The sequence below is a fragment of the Trichomonas vaginalis genome, chromosome VI (genome assembly GCF_026262505.1).
Source record: "Trichomonas vaginalis G3 chromosome VI, whole genome shotgun sequence".
Taxonomy (NCBI): Eukaryota; Parabasalia; order Trichomonadida; family Trichomonadidae; genus Trichomonas; species Trichomonas vaginalis.
Genome location: NC_067208.1, coordinates 3,722,834 through 3,741,125, shown reverse-complemented (window position 1 = coordinate 3,741,125; position 18,292 = coordinate 3,722,834). Strand labels below are relative to the sequence as shown.

Here is an 18,292-nt window from a genome sequence, read left to right as displayed (position 1 = left end):
ATGACAGGAAAAATGCAACTGTTAAAATCAATAGAATAGAAGACCTTGGAGAAGACGTTTATATTTCTACAAAATATAACAACTTGGCATGGTATAGATTTTTGAGGATGTTAAATCAGCCTGCAGCATATCCAGTACACCCGAACTTTTATGAAGTCGAAAACCCTAATGGAACATATGAAAATGTTTTCGACTCAGATGCTATTATAGTTCATGCTTCATTTTCTGGTGCACAAAACTCTTTTTTATGCTTGGCAAATGACTTTTACGAAAAACCTACAAAGCTATATGAACCACCGAGTGGAAGTATTTCAGACTTTCAAGTATGGTTTACTACAGATGGAAGAAAGAGAATAGTTCCATTATACCATGCGTTTTACTTAGAACTTAGTTTCATATACAACTACTATCGAACGGTAAAAATATAATTTTAATACGGTTGAGGTGTTGGATTTGGTTGCCAACTAGACTGTGGTGCAGGTTCAGGCTGTTGTATAACAGGAGCTTGTTCTTCTGGTTCAGGGTCTTTAGGTATAATACCAACGAACTGACCTACTCTTTTACCAATATTTTTGACTCCGTTCCAAATTCCTCTTCCTACGGTTTTTATTCCATTCCATATACCTCTTCCAACATTTCGAAAGAAGTTTCCAATACTACTGAAGAAACCCATTTTACTATATGTAAAAATCTAATGTCCGCCTAGTCTCTTACGTTTCCTGTTGAGTTCCATAGCATTTTTTAACTGGAGCTCATACATTCTATTTCTCCTCTGGTAGAAAACATACTCTGGGTCAACTCCTGTGTTCGCGTCATCTGCATAGAGTTGTTTATATCCCACTTCAGGGTTTGTATAAAACTCTTTCCATCTCATATTTGCATACCATGGTGGCAAACCTAACGCAGCGTCATTTGACATGGCAGTTTGCATTTGTACATCTGTTGGCACTTGACCATAGTTTGCCATTGCAGTTTGTATTCTAACTTCATTTGGAATATTCTCTGGGTTTGGTTGTCCAGGTTGCTGTGCATTCGCTAAGTTCTGTGCGTCCATTTTAATATTAGATAAAAATATCTCTTACGAGTACATATGCTGAACATTTGCAGACATTGGTTCATCTTCATATTCTCTATATCTTTCTGCCACGTCAAATAAGTAAATGACACAATGGAAAAAACCTAAAACAAGTAGTCCTATTTCAAACCACATTTACTTACCAATAAAATTTCTTTGTTGTGACACTTTTTCCGGTTTATAGGACCTCTCTCATATTCTATCTTATCGTATCTAAACTCATAGTCATGCATATCCTCTAACCATCTCATGACACTTTCCAAACCACTTTTATCGGATGTAAAGTAAAAGCATGGATGGTTATGTAAAACGTCTAAAGTTTCTAAAGAGTCTCTCAAAGTCCAGTCTACTTGGTATTGAAAATCGTATGTGTTATAGAACGGCGGGTCTACTATAAAGAAAACATTTTCCTTGTTTTTATATTTTTCATACAACTCTGTCCAACGACATCTCACAAACTCTATACCCTCAGTATATTTTTCTATGTCCTCTTTGAAAACCTTTGTATAGTTAAGATATAAAACGTTTGACATAAGTGTTTCAATGTCATGAACTCTTATAGAACCACTATACAATAGTCTAGAAGATATACTATCCCAGTCAATATACTCTGCTTTTTTCAAAACCTCTCTGACAGTATTTTTCTTATCTAATGGTATACGTTCCATCTTACCTATAGGTATCTTTTCTTTTAACTCTTTCAATATTTTGTTTGTGTCTGGTATATGTTTGAGACGGTTCATATAGTTGTCGAAGTCATTGCATATAATCTTTGAGTCAGGAAATACAGTATGGCACAAATGAGATATATAGAAACTTCCACCGAACAAATCTACAAATGTTAGACCATTCGGTAGTTTCTTAAGTTCTCTCAATAGAATATCTTTACATCTACTCTTATTTCCAAAGAAGGGTAACGGTGGTTTTGTAAAATTCATTTTATATTTAATAAAAATGTTTTTTCCCTGAAAAGTGACAGAAAAGTGACAAAACATCTTCGGGGCTAGAGGGCACGAAGTGCCTGGAAGCCCCAATGCCTTTTTTTTTTTTTTTAAATAAGTATAGCGAACAAAAATGCGAGCGGTGTCAAATTTCCGAGCACTTTTTGCACCTATAATTTTCCCCATTACGATCATACTTTTACTCCATTATGATCGATATACTACTTGTGCAAATTTACCCGAATTGAACAATTTTATGACTAAAATTCCTCATTTAACGACTTACTTTTAATATCAATGCATTAGATGAATCTAAAAGGATCATTGGCTCTGCAAAAGAATATTGAAGAACTTAAATAAATCAGTTATGATCAACAAGAATTCGAACTTGTTAAAGATTACGCAAAGGTTAAAGAAAAAAACAGTTTGTTCGCCTAATTTTTGTTTTGTTGAACAGAAGACTTTCCAATTACCAATCTTTCTGCATAGTTTAGAAAGCACATACACATACACTTATTCTTCGTGGGATGTGAAATTGTGTCATATCTCAATTTTGTCATTGTAAATGGTTTCATGATTTGGATTGTAACTGATTCATATTTTGCAGCATGTGCTGATTCGTAATGACTTAAACTTTCTTTGGCAATTGTTGACAAACTAGGTTTAAAATGGATTTTTGATTCAATCTCTTCAATTGATTTAGGAAAAATGATTTATGAAAATGGAATTTTCTCTTTGTTGTCTGTCATCCAATTTCCAAATTTTTTGCACGTGAAATGTCTGACATATGTTGAGGAGTCATTTCCAAGTATTTCAAGATGGATGAAAATCGTGGAATCATGCTTTTATCAAATTTTGAAAAATCGGTTAAAATCCAAAAATTCTGGTTCACAAGAGATGAAATTGAATACCATAATTTCATCTTTATTTTTTATATTTTGGTATCATTTGTTCGTAATGTAATTATTAATAGATACAATGACCTAGTGTATCTTATCAATTGTTCCCTTGTTTCTAATTGATGAGTTATTCTGTAATTCAGATAAATAATTTGATTTGGAATTAACCTTTAGTCTAACTTAGTCAACACAGATTACCGAGTATTAATTTTGCATATTGTCCAAAATCAAATATAACAAGTGATGGAATAAATTGCAGGAGTGAAACGTTTTATATATATATATATATACCTTACACACCCATCATACTTCTAGACATTTTAAATTTGTATTGGCCAGATCAAAAAAAAAAATCGTCCCCAAAATGGAATCTTGAGTTGAAAATAAATAACACGCAACAACAACCTTTTATTAATGCAAGTAATATAAGTAGAAAAATAAATATTATCTTATAAATAGGGGACGATTTTAACTGATCTTGTAATAAATTTATTATTGGTTCTTGAAAAAAATTAAATTTTATAATACTTTATATTCAATTTTGAGAGAATGTGAAAAAACATTTCACATTTTTTGAATAGTTTACAAGCTACAAAAAATTAATAAAATACTAAAAATTACAGGGGCTCAGGGTATTTGAGCCACTGTGAAAAAAAAAAAAAAAAAAAGGCATTGGGGCTTCCAGGCACTTCGTGCCCTCTAGCCCCGAAGATGTTTTGTCACTTTTCTGTCACTTTTCAGGGAAAAAACATTTTTATTGTATATAAAATGAATTTTACAAAACCACCGTTACCCTTCTTTGGAAATAAGAGTAGATGTAAAGATATTCTATTGAGAGAACTTAAGAAACTACCGAATGGTCTAACATTTGTAGATTTGTTCGGTGGAAGTTTCTATATATCTCATTTGTGCCATACTGTATTTCCTGACTCAAAGATTATATGCAATGACTTCGACAACTATATGAACCGTCTCAAACATATACCAGACACAAACAAAATATTGAAAGAGTTAAAAGAAAAGATACCTATAGGTAAGATGGAACGTATACCATTAGATAAGAAAAATACTGTCAGAGAGGTTTTGAAAAAAGCAGAGTATATTGACTGGGATAGTATATCTTCTAGACTATTGTATAGTGGTTCTATAAGAGTTCATGACATTGAAACACTTATGTCAAACGTTTTATATCTTAACTATACAAAGGTTTTCAAAGAGGACATAGAAAAATATACTGAGGGTATAGAGTTTGTGAGATGTCGTTGGACAGAGTTGTATGAAAAATATAAAAACAAGGAAAATGTTTTCTTTATAGTAGACCCACCGTTCTATAACACATATGATTTTCAATACCAAGTAGACTGGACTTTGAGAGACTCTTTAGAAACTTTAGACGTTTTACATAACCATCCATGCTTTTACTTTACATCCGATAAAAGTGGTTTGGAAAGTGTCATGAGATGGTTAGAGGATATGCATGACTATGAGTTTAGATACGATAAGATAGAATATGAGAGAGGTCCTATAAACCGGAAAAAGTGTCACAACAAAGAAATTTTATTGGTAAGTAAATGTGGTTTGAAATAGGACTACTTGTTTTAGGTTTTTTCCATTGTGTCATTTACTTATTTGACGTGGCAGAAAGATATAGAGAATATGAAGATGAACCAATGTCTGCAAATGTTCAGCATATGTACTCGTAAGAGATATTTTTATAATATTAAAATGGACGCACAGAACTTAGCGAATGCACAGCAACCTGGACAACCAAACCCAGAGAATATTCCAAATGAAGTTAGAATACAAACTGCAATGGCAAACTATGGTCAAGTGCCAACAGATGTACAAATGCAAACTGCCATGTCAAATGACGCTGCGTTAGGTTTGCCACCATGGTATGCAAATATGAGATGGAAAGAGTTTTATACAAACCCTGAAGTGGGATATAAACAACTCTATGCAGATGACGCGAACACAGGAGTTGACCCAGAGTATGTTTTCTACCAGAGGAGAAATAGAATGTATGAGCTCCAGTTAAAAAATGCTATGGAACTCAACAGGAAACGTAAGAGACTAGGCGGACATTAGATTTTTACATATAGTAAAATGGGTTTCTTCAGTAGTATTGGAAACTTCTTTCGAAATGTTGGAAGAGGTATATGGAATGGAATAAAAACCGTAGGAAGAGGAATTTGGAACGGAGTCAAAAATATTGGTAAAAGAGTAGGTCAATTCGTTGGTATTATACCTAAAGACCCTGAACCAGAAGAACAAGCTCCTGTTATACAACAGCCTGAACCTGCACCACAGTCTAGTTGGCAACCAAATCCAACACCTCAACCGTATTAAAATTATATTTTTACCGTTCGATAGTAGTTGTATATGAGACTAAGTTCTAAGTAAAACGCATGGTATAATGGAATTATTCTCTTTCTTCCATCTGTAGTAAACCATACTTGAAAGTCTGAAATACTTCCACTTGGTGGTTCATATAGCTTTGTAGGTTTTTCGTAAAAGTCATTTGCCAAGCATAAAAAAGAGTTTTGTGCACCAGAAAATGAAGCATGAACTATAATAGCATCTGAGTCGAAAACATTTTCATATGTTCCATTAGGGTTTTCGACTTCATAAAAGTTCGGGTGTACTGGATATGCTGCAGGCTGATTTAACATCCTCAAAAATCTATACCATGCCAAGTTGTTATATTTTGTAGAAATATAAACGTCTTCTCCAAGGTCTTCTATTCTATTGATTTTAACAGTTGCATTTTTCCTGTCATATATAATATCGAGATGGTACTCTCCTTCGTCAATGTTGTACTGTTTTGCATATTCGAGATAGATATCGTTTATTTTTTCTTGAAAAGCTTGAAGAGTTGTTTCTAAGTTTACAAGCAAATTCACTTGTAAAAGTTTTCCCTGTTCAAATTTCTCATACGTATGTTTTTCTTTGTTATAGTATCGAACTTCAAAAGCGACCGTAAATGGGAAACCATGTATGGCTTCTGAAATGAATTTCATTCTACGAAAGCCAATAGCTTTTGTGACGGATGGGTCTCTTAACCATCTTAGTGGGTAGTCAAAACGATAGCCTTCATGCTTTACGGTCTCTGTCTCAAACTTTTGACCGACATTCGTAAAAAGTTCATCTAATGGTTTAGTTGTAGCAACTCTTGAATTTTCTTTTTCTATTGAAAGCATATTTTATCTAGAATAAAAATGTCGAAAGAAACAGCGTCTATGAGAGAAATACAACACAACCGACAACTCATTGTGCAAGCTCTAAATAAGAACACAACAAACTTTTCAAACTATTCTAAGATATCTGAGTCATTGAAAGAAGGAAACTTAAAACTGACATTAAACCCATTGACAGACGAGTTTCTATTTCAAGACAGTAAGAACCATACTGTTTGTATAAATCCAACAAAAAGAACTTTAAACGAGAAACCTATAGATGAACTTCTTTTGAAAGCAGATATTGACAACAAAGCTGACAAAGAGTATGTTGACGATGAGTTAGCATATCTGGCTAGTGGGTTAGTGAAGAAGGCAAATAAGGAATATGTGGATGAAAAAGATGAAGAAATTAAAAAAATGGTTGAATGGTACCATGAACGGACATCGAAGATTTTAGAAGGTAAAGCCAATACAGGGTGGGTTTCAGAATGTTTAGACCTTAAAGCTGACAAAACATATGTTAACGATGAGTTAAAGAAGAAAGCAGACTCGACATGGATAGCTGGATATGTAGATGCAACAAAAGAGTATATTTTCGCATGGACAGAAGGAACATACTCACAAAAATATCATAGACATAGCATCTCTGACGTAAATGAACTTGAAGAAAAGTTATATACAAAAGCAGACAAAACATATGTTAACGATGAGTTATATAAAAAAGCTGACAAAACAGAGCTTCAAACATTAAAGACAGAAATACTTCAAACACTATATCCTATAGGTTCTATTTACACGTCAATGAACTCTACCAGACCAGAAGTAGTACTTGGTCTCGGAACTTGGACTCAAATAGTCGACAGGTTTTTGTATTGTGCAAACTCTTCAAAGGAAACAGGTGGAAGTAAAACGATTTCAGGTGAAAACCTACCTGCACACAGTCACTACATAGATTTAAGTACATCTGAAGCAGGTTGGCATAAGCATAGATTTTGGGATTGGTCAGCAATGAAAAAAGGTAAAGGATATGATGTTAAAGACGACGTTCAGTTTGCTATAAATTGTTTCTGGGTAGCACACAGGAGAAGGAAACCATACACATCGCGTTTCAGGGTATACGCAAACAACGGGACAGAGTAAAGACTACATGCCACCTTACATGACAGTTTACGCATGGTATAGAATTGCTTAGTCGTCATTTTCAACTTCTTTAGCATATTCGTCAGGAGTTGTCTTATATTTGTTAGGAACTGTCTTTGAAAGTATACCACCTTGAACCTTAACAAGTTTTGAAACGAGGTCTGACAATAGTAGTTTTATCTTCTGCTTGCAGTCTGTACATTTTGCCATGTTTGCCTAAAACTTCATTAATATTCTCTTGTATACTTTCTTCTATTTTTACGAACACGAATGCGAGTACCTGTCGAGTTCCCATTGTTGTCATAGTCAATAGTATTTTCATATGGGTCGCGTTTAGGTATTTCTATTTTTACTTTGTCACCTTTCTTAAGTTTGAAGCCTGGCATTCTTTCTTGTTTGTCTCTTTTGACTAAACTATTAAATATATAGTCTTTCTCTAAGTCGGGGTTGTTTTTCATTTCTTCGGGGGAGTGGTTTCCCAAACCTTTTTGTTTACGGTATTGTAAATATTTAAAACTTGTCTCATCTTTGCCATGGAGAAGTGTCTATACTTGTCGTCATATGACATTTCATCTTACCTCACCACCTGTGGTTGATTTAAGTCTCTTAAGATTTTTATACAACTGTCAATGACACCAAGAGCAGAATGGTTTTGGTCGACAATGAAATATTGGTTTACATTTTTTGAACGCAGATAGTTTTTAATATCGTCTGATTTGAAAGAACTTTCACAGTCAGATGTCAGTTTTGTTGGATGGTATTTGTCAACGAATATTGTCAAAGCAGTTTTCACATCTAAAATATTTTTGGACCATAATGGTATGGCTTCACAGTATCTTGTGTTTTGACCGACAAATATTAGCCAATATGGTGGTCCATCTTCTCTATACCTCGGAATGTTTTCCAAGATATCCATAAACCAAGCATTTGGTGTTGAACTAAAGATTTTTACCATGAGTGCTTTCTTTGTCGCTTTAGAAAACATACGGGTCCTTGTTTTGAATTCGTCATTTTTAACCCATAAGAAATGGGTTTATTTGGCGCATTAGCAGGAGTCGCATCTAGATTTTTGCCAGCAGTGGGAACACTAGCCAGAGGTGCATTTGGAATTGGAAGGAAGATTTTGAGTACATTAGGTATACTGAAAGAAAAGCGCAACCTATTATACAAACCGTACAGAAAGGTTGGGAGGTAGCACGAGATGCAGCAAATCTTATTCCAAATCCTGAAACAAGAGGAAAAGTTCAAGGATGGATGGACAATGTAGGAAGACAAGCAGGAAACTACTATAACAAAGCAAATGACTACTATAACCAAGCAGGGCACTATATGGACCAAGGTGAAAGATTCTTTAACAGAGGATATAACCATGCACAACAGTGGGTAAACAACAACCAACCGCAACCACCTCAAACGTGGGGAATGTAAATTTTTTTACCGAGATGAAATGAACAATACAGCTTTGAGACAAATGGGCTCAAGATGGATTTGCCGGCTTCCAGCAGTTACACAACGTGTTTGTCAAGTCCTCCCTATACCTCAGGAAGTTTTAGACCGACTTAAAAAACAACAACAACCAGTTGAAAACAAACCAAACTAAAATTTTTTACTGAGATGAAATGACCGAAGAAGTTGAAACGGTAGATTTGACACCACAAACAAAAAGTTCAGAACCATTGTCAAAACCTGTCAAAGAACTTACAGATGAAGAGAAAAATTCAATAATAGAAAGTGTGAGGTCTGGAAATACAAACCCTAACTACAAAGTCACTTTTCATAAAAATGGAACGGCAAGTATCTCAAAAAAGAAACAGACTCTCACAAATAAAATATTGAAGTCGGAAGGAGTTTATGAGACAACAGATGGAAAAGTTTACTTCACTGACCAACAGTTCATTATAGAACATCTCATTGACTTAGAGTCGAAATATTCTAAACTTTACAACAAACACAAAAAGTTGAAAGGAAAACAGAAACAAATGGCATATGACATTTATGAAGATATTGACGACACAACCATACCAGCAAGTGAGGTAAAGTCAGATGAACCGAAAAGTGACGAAAAACCAATAGAAGAAGGGAAGCCAAAAACTGAAGATAAACCAAAACCAAAGTTTAGTCTCCAGACTAAAACAAGCCAACCTTCATTAGCTGGTATGGGTTGGCGTCAAAGACTTTTGGCAGCGGGTGGTTACGTAAAGTAAAGAAAACAGTATATTTTTATTTTATTTGAAATGTACGATGAGTCTGTCGGAAAAGACCGTTGGGAAGACATAGATGAAGAAGTCTTAACAAAACATTGACGATGAAGTTCATGAGAAATTAGATGAAGAAGTCTTTACAAAACATTGACGATGAAGTTCATGAGAAATTAGATGAAGAAGTCTTAACAAAAACATAGACAAGAAAGTTCATGAGAGATTAGATGAGAAATATGAAATGGCATACCATTTTAAAACATTTTTTTATTTTTATAAAATGCCCCCGTATAGAATGGATAGAAAATCTGCTAGAATAAAAGCAGAGTTAGAAAGATATGGTTGGAAAGTTTCGAAGAAGTTTAAATATAGGAAGGGAAGACCCATAAAAGTCTATGACAAACTGTCTGGTCTTCGCTATGAAATGGACTTAGAAACAGCACGCGCAAATTATCCAAACAGATTAGAGAAGTTAGAAGAAGAACGTCTTATGGACATGCCTTTCGATGTTAGTGAGCCTCAAGTTGAAGGACACGACGGCTTTGCCAGATTCTACTGGAAACATAACGAACAATTGTATCCTTTGAGGAGGAAAAAAGGTAGTGCAGAGGATGGTCATGCTCCCATGGAAAGAACAAGATATGCATATGAGAAGTATCGTGAGGTTCGAAGTCAAATTACATCTGGTCGAACCTTTACAGTAAACTTTGAAGAAGGAAAGAACAAAGAAGGCTTCATGGGAGTACTTGCTGCCATACAAGACGGAAATAAGAAAGGATACAATCTCAGACTAACCGTAACAGATTTAGATGGTCATATATACTATGCACATGGCAATGTCACAACAGCCGCAATGCTTCTTGACGCTTTCAAGACTACAAAGAGAGAACAAATGTTTGACTCCGACTCAGATATTTTGAATGCAATTGAAGGAATTGCAAGCGTGAAGTTTGAATGGTACCAACCCAACCCTCAAGCAGTCAGACAACATGCTGGATACTTCCCGTTCAGAAATAAGTCTGACATTGACTTAACAAGGTATGGAATTTACAATTCAATTGAAACAATTGTCAATGAACCTTGTATTCTTACATGTCTCAGGAACTCTGGTCTTGTTACAGATGAGAAGATGAAGTATCTTGAGTCATGTGTGAAGACAAGGTACATTCTCAGAGGTCAATTGTCAAAAGTTGCACCGTTGGCAAATGTGAATATCCGAGTCAACATACCGACTGAGAAAGGTTCTTCACATGACGACTATGTTATTGACTTCAAATTGCCATGGTTGAAGATTGTACTTGTCCACAACCACTTCATGTTAAACGAAAGTCTTACAAACCCATTGTTCGGAAAAGGTAAGTGCAACATTGTCAGAGCTGTTAACATTCTTTTCGAGAAAGGCTTGTTGGAACCAATTCCAGATGACAAGCTGACAGAAACTTTTGTACCAAAAGACGAAACAAATTTTTCATTGTTAGTGAGACCAAAAATTGTTCCGGACAAAGTTATAGCACAAAAGAAGTACACAGCTCCAAAAGGAGTTGGATTGTTCGGATACCAACCTGAACCAGAAGAACTTCCAATGAGGTTGCAAGAACTTCAAGATGCTATAAACAAACTTCCATTGAGACATTCAATTGACGTCAAATTGTATTGGAGAGCTTCTGAGTTAGGTCAGAAAATTTTATATGAAACAGGTTGCTTTGACGATGTTTATGAGATAACAGGCGAGGTTTCTCAGAAGATAAGAGACTCACTTGAATTTCCACGAACCGGACCCATTGGATGCGATAAGTTCGACTCATACGAAAAAATATACTATGTCGACCTTAACGCTGCGTACATGAGGTTCGTCCAATATATCCCGACTGGAATTCCAAACGAAGATGGTGAGTTCCCGGGAAGGAACTATACAGTTGGAAAGGTCATACAACAACTCTATGATATTAGGAAAGCTTCAAATCCCAAACTTGCAATGACAATCAAATTGCTTATGAATTCGACATGGGGGTATTCCATTAAGAAACCTCAAAAGATGAAGAGTAAACACTATGAGAAGGTCGACAACTTTGTTGAAAGGTTCTCCCCTTTTGTTTTGAAATACGAGTTCACCGAAGGTCAATGTGGCTTAGTAACCACAGTAAAACCTATTGTCGAACATTGGTCTTACCCTCAGTTCGCAAAGGCAGTCCTCGACAACTACAACAAATTTTTCTCAGAGGTCAAATCCAAAATTGTGGTTTACTATGAGAACATCGATGCACTCATGACGAACGAAGAAGGGTATAACAAACTCATTGAAATGGGTTTAGTCGGTGAGAAGATGGGCTGTTTTAAGCTAGACAAAATTTTCACCGAAGTTCATGTAATATCGAAAAGGAAATATTGGGGTGTTAAAGAAGATGGTGAAATAGTTAAACATTGCATGAAATAAAACATTGCATACCATTTTAAAACGTTTTTAAAACAGTATATTTTTACATATATAAAATGCTTCAGGTTGAAAAACAAAGAACAAAAGTAGCAGATACAAAACCGTTAGACTATATCTTTACAAACGCCGGTAGGACTATATCAGATGAAGAAATTTCATCCGGATCTTACAGATTTGACTATCCAATTCGCTGGCTTCAAAGTCCTTCAGATGCAAAGGCAATAGGATTTAGAAGAGTTTTGTTTTCAAATAGAACTAACGCTTTTATGTTCGCAGTATATTTTCACGGTCAGTATAAAGGCTCTGATGGTCTAATAGAAAGATTTGATGAAATGAAGATCTTTACTATTCGTTCAGACGAAAGTCTTGAAAAAACTCTAAATGACTTTCAAACTCAAATAAACAAATACTACTGGGAATTTCAAGAAAAATACGACTCTTTACTAAATGGAACATACTATCTAAAGCTAGAATACGACAAGATGAACTCCACAGTTTCATTTCAAAGGATTGAAAATAACCCTCCAAGAGATACAGAGTTTTTATATTGGGGGGTGGACAGACGTTCTTGGGCACAATTTCTTCGGTTACTAAACCAGAACGAACCATTGCCACCTGACGGTCCGTTTAAATTTATACTCCCACCAACAGATTTGACAGTTTATAGAAACGTGTTCGATCCTCAAAATGTCATGTGTCATGCAAGTTTCAGTTCAAGCAACAGCAGTTTTCTTTGTATCGGTAAGGACTTTTATGACTTTGCTTCTAAATTCTACGAACCACCTAGTAACAGTTTCTCTGACTTTCAAATTTGGTTCACAACAAACGGTGTGCAGCATATTATACCATTGTACTATGACTTTTATCTCGAATTGTCTTTCATATACAACTACGGAAAAGTGCTGAAAAAGTATTGAAAAATATATTTTAGGGTAGATGGTTTTTTAGGTGTCACCAGGTCACTCGGTCACTCGGTCACTCGGTCATTTTAACTTCTCTGAAAAAGTGTGACAACATGACATTTTGACAACAACACAGGAAGTAGACTTCATCGTATTCTTTCACCCGTTGAACTGTGTATAAAAAGCACCCCGCGGAATTCCGCGGGGTGGTATATTCTTCACGAAATGCTTGTTTTGAGGTTAAGCCACAAACGAATGTCCGACGGTTAAGCCACAAACGAATGTCCGACGGTTAAGCCACAAACGAATGTCCAACGTCCCACCAAAAAATATTTTTTATTTTTATTGTAAGAACAGTATGACAGTCGAAGCAAAAACGTTCACGAACAAATCTAATGGCGAAACATTCACAAAAGGCACCTATAACGGTATTGAAGTCTTACGTAGAGACAAGGATGGTTATATAAATGCAACAAATATGTGTCAGCAGTTTAGGAAAGACTTTAGAAAGTTGTTGGAAAATAAGTCCTGGGAAGAGTATTTTAAGGCATTTTGTGAAGAATATACCACCCGCCGGAATTCCGGCGGGTGCTTTTTATACAATGTTAATGCAGGAATTCCCGATGAAATCAAACAGGTTAGAGGAACGTATGTAGACCCAAGACTCGTAAACTATATAGCAATGTGGGCTTCTCCAAAATATTGCATAGCAGTTGGAAAAATTATGGACTCCATAGACAAGAAAGTTCATGAGAAATTAGATGAAGAAGAACTTGAAGATACAGTAGAGAATGCTAAACCTTTGTTCGAAGAAGAAGTTAGAAAAATGCATGAAAAACAAATAGAACATGAACGTGAGATATGTTCTGGTTATAGAGACTCTCCATACGAACTAGACCAATGGGAACAAGAAGATTTAAAGAGAGAATTTAGAGAATATGAACTCGCTAAAGTTTCATTAGAAGCTGCAGAAGAGAGGTTAAAAGGTTGGGGTCCTTTTGTACAAAAATATTGTGAGTAAATGAACCATTTTATTGTACCATCGTAGAAAACACACAAAACTCTTGAATTTTGTATAAAAAAAGCACCTGCCGGAATTCCGGCGGGTGGTATATTCTTCACGAAATGCTTGTTTTGTTGAGACTTCATCGTCAATGTTTTGTATAAAAAGCAACCGCCGGAATTCCGGCGGTTGGTATATTCTTCACGAAATGCTTGTTTTGTCAAGACTTTCATCGTCAATGTTTTGTATAAAAAGCAACCCGCGGAATTCCGCGGGTTGGTATATTCTTCACGAAATGCTTGTTTTTGAGGTCGAGCCACTTTGGCTCCACCTGTTTTTTCAACCAAAACTCATTTTTGTCTGATTTACGCTCATTGACGATGAAAGTTTTGACAAAACATATACGAAGAAATCTATCTCCTGTGTTGTTGTCAAAATGTCATGTTGTCACCATTTTCAAAAAGATGTTAGTTGACCGAGGGACCGAGGGACCGAGGGACCTGGTTAGATCTAAAATATATTTTTGCTGAGTAAAATGACCAAATTTCATGAATTTCCTCATATGTTTGCTACCCCGACTTTTTTCGGCCTTGCATAAAACTCTATGAAATCATGAAAAAATGACCAAATTTCATGATATAACTGTATTTTTTTGACGAAGTGAACTTTTACTCTTCGTAAAAAAAATCCCTGAAATCATGAAAAAATGACCAAATTTCATGAATTTCCTCATATGTTTGCGACCGGCGGAAAACCGCGGGTCGAGATTCCGTACGAAAATCGTAAAAAAAACTCTATGAAAATCGTGAAAAAATGCGACCCTCGGAAAACCGAGGAACGAGATTCCGTACGAAAATCGTAAAAAAACTCTATGAAAATCGTGAAAAATTGCGAGTACGGGAAAAACCGTAGTCGCCTAAAACTCATGAAAACAGTAAAAAAACTCTATGAAATCATATCTTTTATACAAGATAGAAAAAATAAAATTAACGCTAGTTTTTTTAAAATATTTTTTTTTATTTTGTATGTAAAGACAGTAAATGACAAGCACTGAGTTTGAAACAGTTAAAAAGATAGACAATGACACCAAAGTGGTTAGAATAGGTGATTTAAACGTAAGATACTCAAAGAAATACAAAAATATTCTTTGTCAGACATTTTAACACTATCTGAAGGAAAGAAAGCACACGACTGGGTTAAAAATGCTTCATCTCAGAAAATTTTGACAAGAAATCCTGAGCTTTTGATATCGGTAAGATTCTATGGAACTACAGCATATCTTATAGACAAAAGTCTTATACCACTAGTTTTGTTCTGGATTGACCCAGTTGTTGGATATAATTTCATAACATATGGTTCATTCGATACTGAACGTTGCTGTGAAGGCTTACTTTACATCGTTCAGAAACCGAAGGACTTCAATACAAAGAGATATAAGATAGGAAGAACATTTAATATAACTCAAAGATATGACAGTATAGTCAATAGAGTTAAGGTTGCGTTTGTTAACGATATGAGAGCTGCAGAAACAGAACTACTTGAAAAGTTTGAGAAAATGTATGGTGCTCCCACGAGAGGTAAAGAAACGTTTGAAGTAGATGAGATCGACAAAGCTATAAAAGTATTTGACGAAGTTGCTGAAAAATACATGTAAAGCGTTTATTTTTGGTCTTTTATACAAGATAGAAAATAACGCTAATTTTATTTTTATTTTATTTTTTATTTTGTATGTAAAGACAGAAATGTCAACATCAGAGAACACAACAACTGCTATCGTTCATGAAGCCATAAGTGAAGAATATGAGTGGGTTCAGTTTAACAAACAGTTACGTCTCATTCGTTCGGTCAAAGATGACATGTACCAAATGCAAAGTATTTTGACAGCATGTTTTGCACCAGATACTAAGGTTCCTAAAGACTGGTTTAGGAACCAAAGCACTATTGAACTTTTGAGCGAAGCTGAAAATTCGACTACGGATTTTCTCGTAGTCGCAAAAACTCGAGTGGGAGAAAAACCCCAGTCGCCAAAACTCTATGAAAATCGTGAAAAATTGCCAAATGGTTTGAGAGGTTGGTATGTACATAGACTTCTTGTAAATGCTGTTGCAATGTGGGCTTCACCTCGTTACGCTTGGTATATTTACAGACTTCTTGACGAACTTCATAGACAAGAACGTGAAGAGCTAGAGAACAAGCTTGAAGCAAAAGACAAAAACATACAGAAAAGAATACCACGTTCGGTACCAAAAGGAAAGGAAAAGAACTATAAGTATATGATTTACACTGAAGAGATGGAAAATGAAGAAGACAGAGATATGGTTATGTTGCATTTAGTCAGAAGAAACAACAAAAGCTTTTACGACTTAGCTAAGATTTACAAATCTGACAGAAATTGGTTCTATCGCGAAAACTTACCGATTTCAATGACACCAAATGAAGATGTTAAACAGATAGTTCAAGATACGTTACCTCAAACACACTATGATATGAAAGGTTGTACAATACTTACATTCAAAGAAGATTTGCCGCTACTGAAGGAAAAGATAACAGAGTATTTTGACAACTTCAAAGAGGAAGAGTAAATGAACCATTTATTTTTCAAGCTTGACACCAAAAGATGGCTCAGGTAGCTCTAGATGGTAAATTGTCTTGTCCGAGTCCTTCTGGCATTCCGAGTCCTTCCTTCCGACAGGAAAAGTTTTTCCTTCCAACAGGAAAAAAATTTCCTTCCAACAGGAAAAGTTTTTCCTTCCAACAGGAAAAAATTTTCCTTCCAACAGGAAAAAATTTTCCTTCCAACAGGAAAAAATTTTCCTTCCGACAGGAAAAATTTTTCCAGTTGTCCGTTCCGTAAACCATTCAAATTTTCGAAAATTGAGAACTTTTTGGCCGACCTTCAGGAAAAATTTTTCTTTCCGACAGGAAAAATTTTTCTTTCCGACAGGAAAAGTTTTTCTTTCTGACAGGAAAAGTTTTTCTTTCCGACAGGAAAAGTTTTTCCTTCCGACAGGAAAAGTTCTTCCTTCCGACAGGAAAAGTCCTTCCATCTGACAGGACACAAACGGATGGCTGACGTTCCACCAACCGAGTCCATTCCAAAGCCAGAAGAACCGACAGCCCCAGCACCACAACAGACTAAGACTCAAACACTTACATTTTTACGCTTGACTTTTTACAATTTGAACTTTGTTCGCGTAGATGTGAATTCTGAAAGAAGTATGAGGGTCTTGTATGACTTTGTACTTCTCCCATAGTTCATGTCTGTCAAACTTACCTGCCATGGACTCTTTCATAAGTTCCATGAAATCGTCTTCGGACAATCCGGGGAAAAGTATGATATCAGTAAGTATTCTCTTTACATCCTTACTTAAACTCTTGGCTGTCTGTACACAAATGACAACAGAGATGTTAAAGTGTCTGAGCTTCTTAAGAATTCGACACATGTCTTGTTCTCTGTTCTTTAACAAAGGATGAGAAGCAAAGTCATCTAAGATAAGAAGACATCTGTGAGGGTAAGTCTTCCAATCGTAAGATTGCAATTTCTTCGAAATGTATTCTATCTCTTTCTGTTTGTTTCTGAAGTGTTTCTTCTCTAATATTCTCTGCATTTCCTCATTTGGGTCTTTAAACTTAGAATTGACATACTCATTTATAGCATTGTACTTCAAAACTCTTCTTTGGTACTTCTTTATCCAATCTAACAACTCAGAGTCTTTTATACATACTAACTTAGACTTTTTTATAATATCTTTGAACGAATTGACGGTTTGGTCAAATTGACCCGAAGTACTACAAATGACTACTAACTCATAGAATGGGTTCTTCTCATCTAGTTCTTGTTGTTGTGCAGCCATTTTAAGATAAGTGAAAGTCTTACCCGACCCAGGTGGTGCAATTAGACCTGTTATACCATTCTGAGCAAATAAGAACTTGTCATGTATGGGTTTTATCTGAGCATTTTCCAACTTCCTCTTGTTCTTGTTTAAAACATTCTCAAATTTCTTGTCAATGTCAGCAAACTTTTTTTCTAACATATTTTTAGAAAAATTAAAATTTTTATCTTTTAGGAAATGTCTAGCGATTTCGCTATCTATATTCGAGACAAGCTTTTCGACAGCAAAACATCTGTCGACCATAAAATCTTACATAGTGTAAACAAGAAAGGTGAATTTGTTTAAAGTTCTGTTTCTGGGAATATGACAAGAACCATAAAACCTTAAGCAGAGAAGTCTTAAAATTTGTCAATGACAGACTTGTTGACAGAGATGACGCCTCTTGGAGAGATGAAGTCCAACAAAACTTCTTAGAATGCAAAGAAGACACATGCGCTGTTCTTGAAAATGAAATAGAAAACAGAATAGAAGAGCTATTAAATGACAAAGCACTTTTACAAAAATATGGTTCTGAGAAGTTTGACATAACTCCACCAGAGAAGAAGAAGAGAGAAAAGAAAGAAAAGAAAGTAGAAGAAGAGAAGAAAGAACCAGAGCCAGAGAAAAAGAAATTTGACATGTAAAAATA

The 18,292-nt window shown here is 35.3% G+C and overlaps 14 protein-coding genes and 2 pseudogenes across 16 annotated transcripts, besides 1 other annotated feature; 12 read left to right on the top strand and 4 right to left on the bottom strand.

Moving 5' to 3' along the window:
- Positions 1–430: 430 nt before the first annotated feature.
- On the bottom strand, positions 431–673 carry TVAGG3_0800110 (serine threonine-protein phosphatase family; the record flags this gene model as incomplete). Its single annotated transcript, XM_051247289.1, has 1 exon — positions 431–673. One exon carries the CDS (start codon positions 671–673, stop codon positions 431–433), a length of 243 nt encoding a protein of 80 aa, XP_051082764.1.
- Positions 674–691: 18 nt separating this feature from the next.
- Positions 692–874, bottom strand: TVAGG3_0800100 (uncharacterized protein; the record flags this gene model as incomplete). The annotated part of the gene is made up of 1 exon (XM_051247288.1): positions 692–874. The coding sequence occupies one exon, from the start codon at positions 872–874 to the stop codon at positions 692–694; it is 183 nt and encodes a 60-aa protein (XP_051082763.1).
- A 320-nt stretch (positions 875–1,194) lies between these two features.
- TVAGG3_0800090 (phage tail repeat-like family) lies at positions 1,195–2,013 on the bottom strand (the record flags this gene model as incomplete). Its single annotated transcript, XM_051247287.1, has 1 exon — positions 1,195–2,013. One exon carries the CDS (start codon positions 2,011–2,013, stop codon positions 1,195–1,197), a length of 819 nt encoding a protein of 272 aa, XP_051082762.1.
- A 1,670-nt stretch (positions 2,014–3,683) lies between these two features.
- On the top strand, positions 3,684–4,502 carry TVAGG3_0800080 (phage tail repeat-like family; the record flags this gene model as incomplete). Its single annotated transcript, XM_051247286.1, has 1 exon — positions 3,684–4,502. One exon carries the CDS (start codon positions 3,684–3,686, stop codon positions 4,500–4,502), a length of 819 nt encoding a protein of 272 aa, XP_051082761.1.
- A 138-nt stretch (positions 4,503–4,640) lies between these two features.
- Positions 4,641–5,003, top strand: TVAGG3_0800070 (uncharacterized protein; the record flags this gene model as incomplete). The annotated part of the gene is made up of 1 exon (XM_051247285.1): positions 4,641–5,003. The coding sequence occupies one exon, from the start codon at positions 4,641–4,643 to the stop codon at positions 5,001–5,003; it is 363 nt and encodes a 120-aa protein (XP_051082760.1).
- An 18-nt stretch (positions 5,004–5,021) lies between these two features.
- TVAGG3_0800060 (serine threonine-protein phosphatase family) lies at positions 5,022–5,264 on the top strand (the record flags this gene model as incomplete). The annotated part of the gene is made up of 1 exon (XM_051247284.1): positions 5,022–5,264. One exon carries the CDS (start codon positions 5,022–5,024, stop codon positions 5,262–5,264), a length of 243 nt encoding a protein of 80 aa, XP_051082759.1.
- A 73-nt stretch (positions 5,265–5,337) lies between these two features.
- On the bottom strand, positions 5,338–6,115 carry TVAGG3_0800050 (uncharacterized protein; the record flags this gene model as incomplete). The annotated part of the gene is made up of 1 exon (XM_051247283.1): positions 5,338–6,115. A coding segment is annotated over one exon (778 nt), but the record flags the coding sequence as incomplete, so codon positions are not given.
- A 138-nt stretch (positions 6,116–6,253) lies between these two features.
- Positions 6,254–18,292: part of a mobile genetic element that runs on past the window's edge.
- On the top strand, positions 8,262–8,662 carry TVAGG3_0800040 (annotated as a pseudogene). Its single transcript has one exon. A coding segment is annotated over exon 1 (401 nt).
- TVAGG3_0800030 (uncharacterized protein) lies at positions 8,682–8,834 on the top strand (the record flags this gene model as incomplete). Its single annotated transcript, XM_001294110.1, has 1 exon — positions 8,682–8,834. One exon carries the CDS (start codon positions 8,682–8,684, stop codon positions 8,832–8,834), a length of 153 nt encoding a protein of 50 aa, XP_001294111.1.
- On the top strand, positions 8,854–9,438 carry TVAGG3_0800020 (phage tail repeat-like family; the record flags this gene model as incomplete). The annotated part of the gene is made up of 1 exon (XM_051247282.1): positions 8,854–9,438. One exon carries the CDS (start codon positions 8,854–8,856, stop codon positions 9,436–9,438), a length of 585 nt encoding a protein of 194 aa, XP_051082757.1.
- TVAGG3_0800010 (DNA/RNA polymerases family) lies at positions 9,713–11,866 on the top strand (the record flags this gene model as incomplete). The annotated part of the gene is made up of 1 exon (XM_051247281.1): positions 9,713–11,866. The coding sequence occupies one exon, from the start codon at positions 9,713–9,715 to the stop codon at positions 11,864–11,866; it is 2,154 nt and encodes a 717-aa protein (XP_051082756.1).
- Positions 11,923–12,783, top strand: TVAGG3_0800000 (uncharacterized protein; the record flags this gene model as incomplete). The annotated part of the gene is made up of 1 exon (XM_051247280.1): positions 11,923–12,783. The coding sequence occupies one exon, from the start codon at positions 11,923–11,925 to the stop codon at positions 12,781–12,783; it is 861 nt and encodes a 286-aa protein (XP_051082755.1).
- TVAGG3_0799990 (KilA, N-terminal/APSES-type HTH, DNA-binding family) lies at positions 13,127–13,529 on the top strand (the record flags this gene model as incomplete). The annotated part of the gene is made up of 1 exon (XM_051247279.1): positions 13,127–13,529. A coding segment is annotated over one exon (403 nt), but the record flags the coding sequence as incomplete, so codon positions are not given.
- TVAGG3_0799980 lies at positions 14,812–15,425 on the top strand (annotated as a pseudogene). The gene has a single exon. A coding segment is annotated over exon 1 (614 nt).
- TVAGG3_0799970 (KilA, N-terminal/APSES-type HTH, DNA-binding family) lies at positions 15,514–16,304 on the top strand (the record flags this gene model as incomplete). Its single annotated transcript, XM_051247278.1, has 1 exon — positions 15,514–16,304. A coding segment is annotated over one exon (791 nt), but the record flags the coding sequence as incomplete, so codon positions are not given.
- On the top strand, positions 18,045–18,287 carry TVAGG3_0799960 (uncharacterized protein; the record flags this gene model as incomplete). Its single annotated transcript, XM_051247277.1, has 1 exon — positions 18,045–18,287. A coding segment is annotated over one exon (243 nt), but the record flags the coding sequence as incomplete, so codon positions are not given.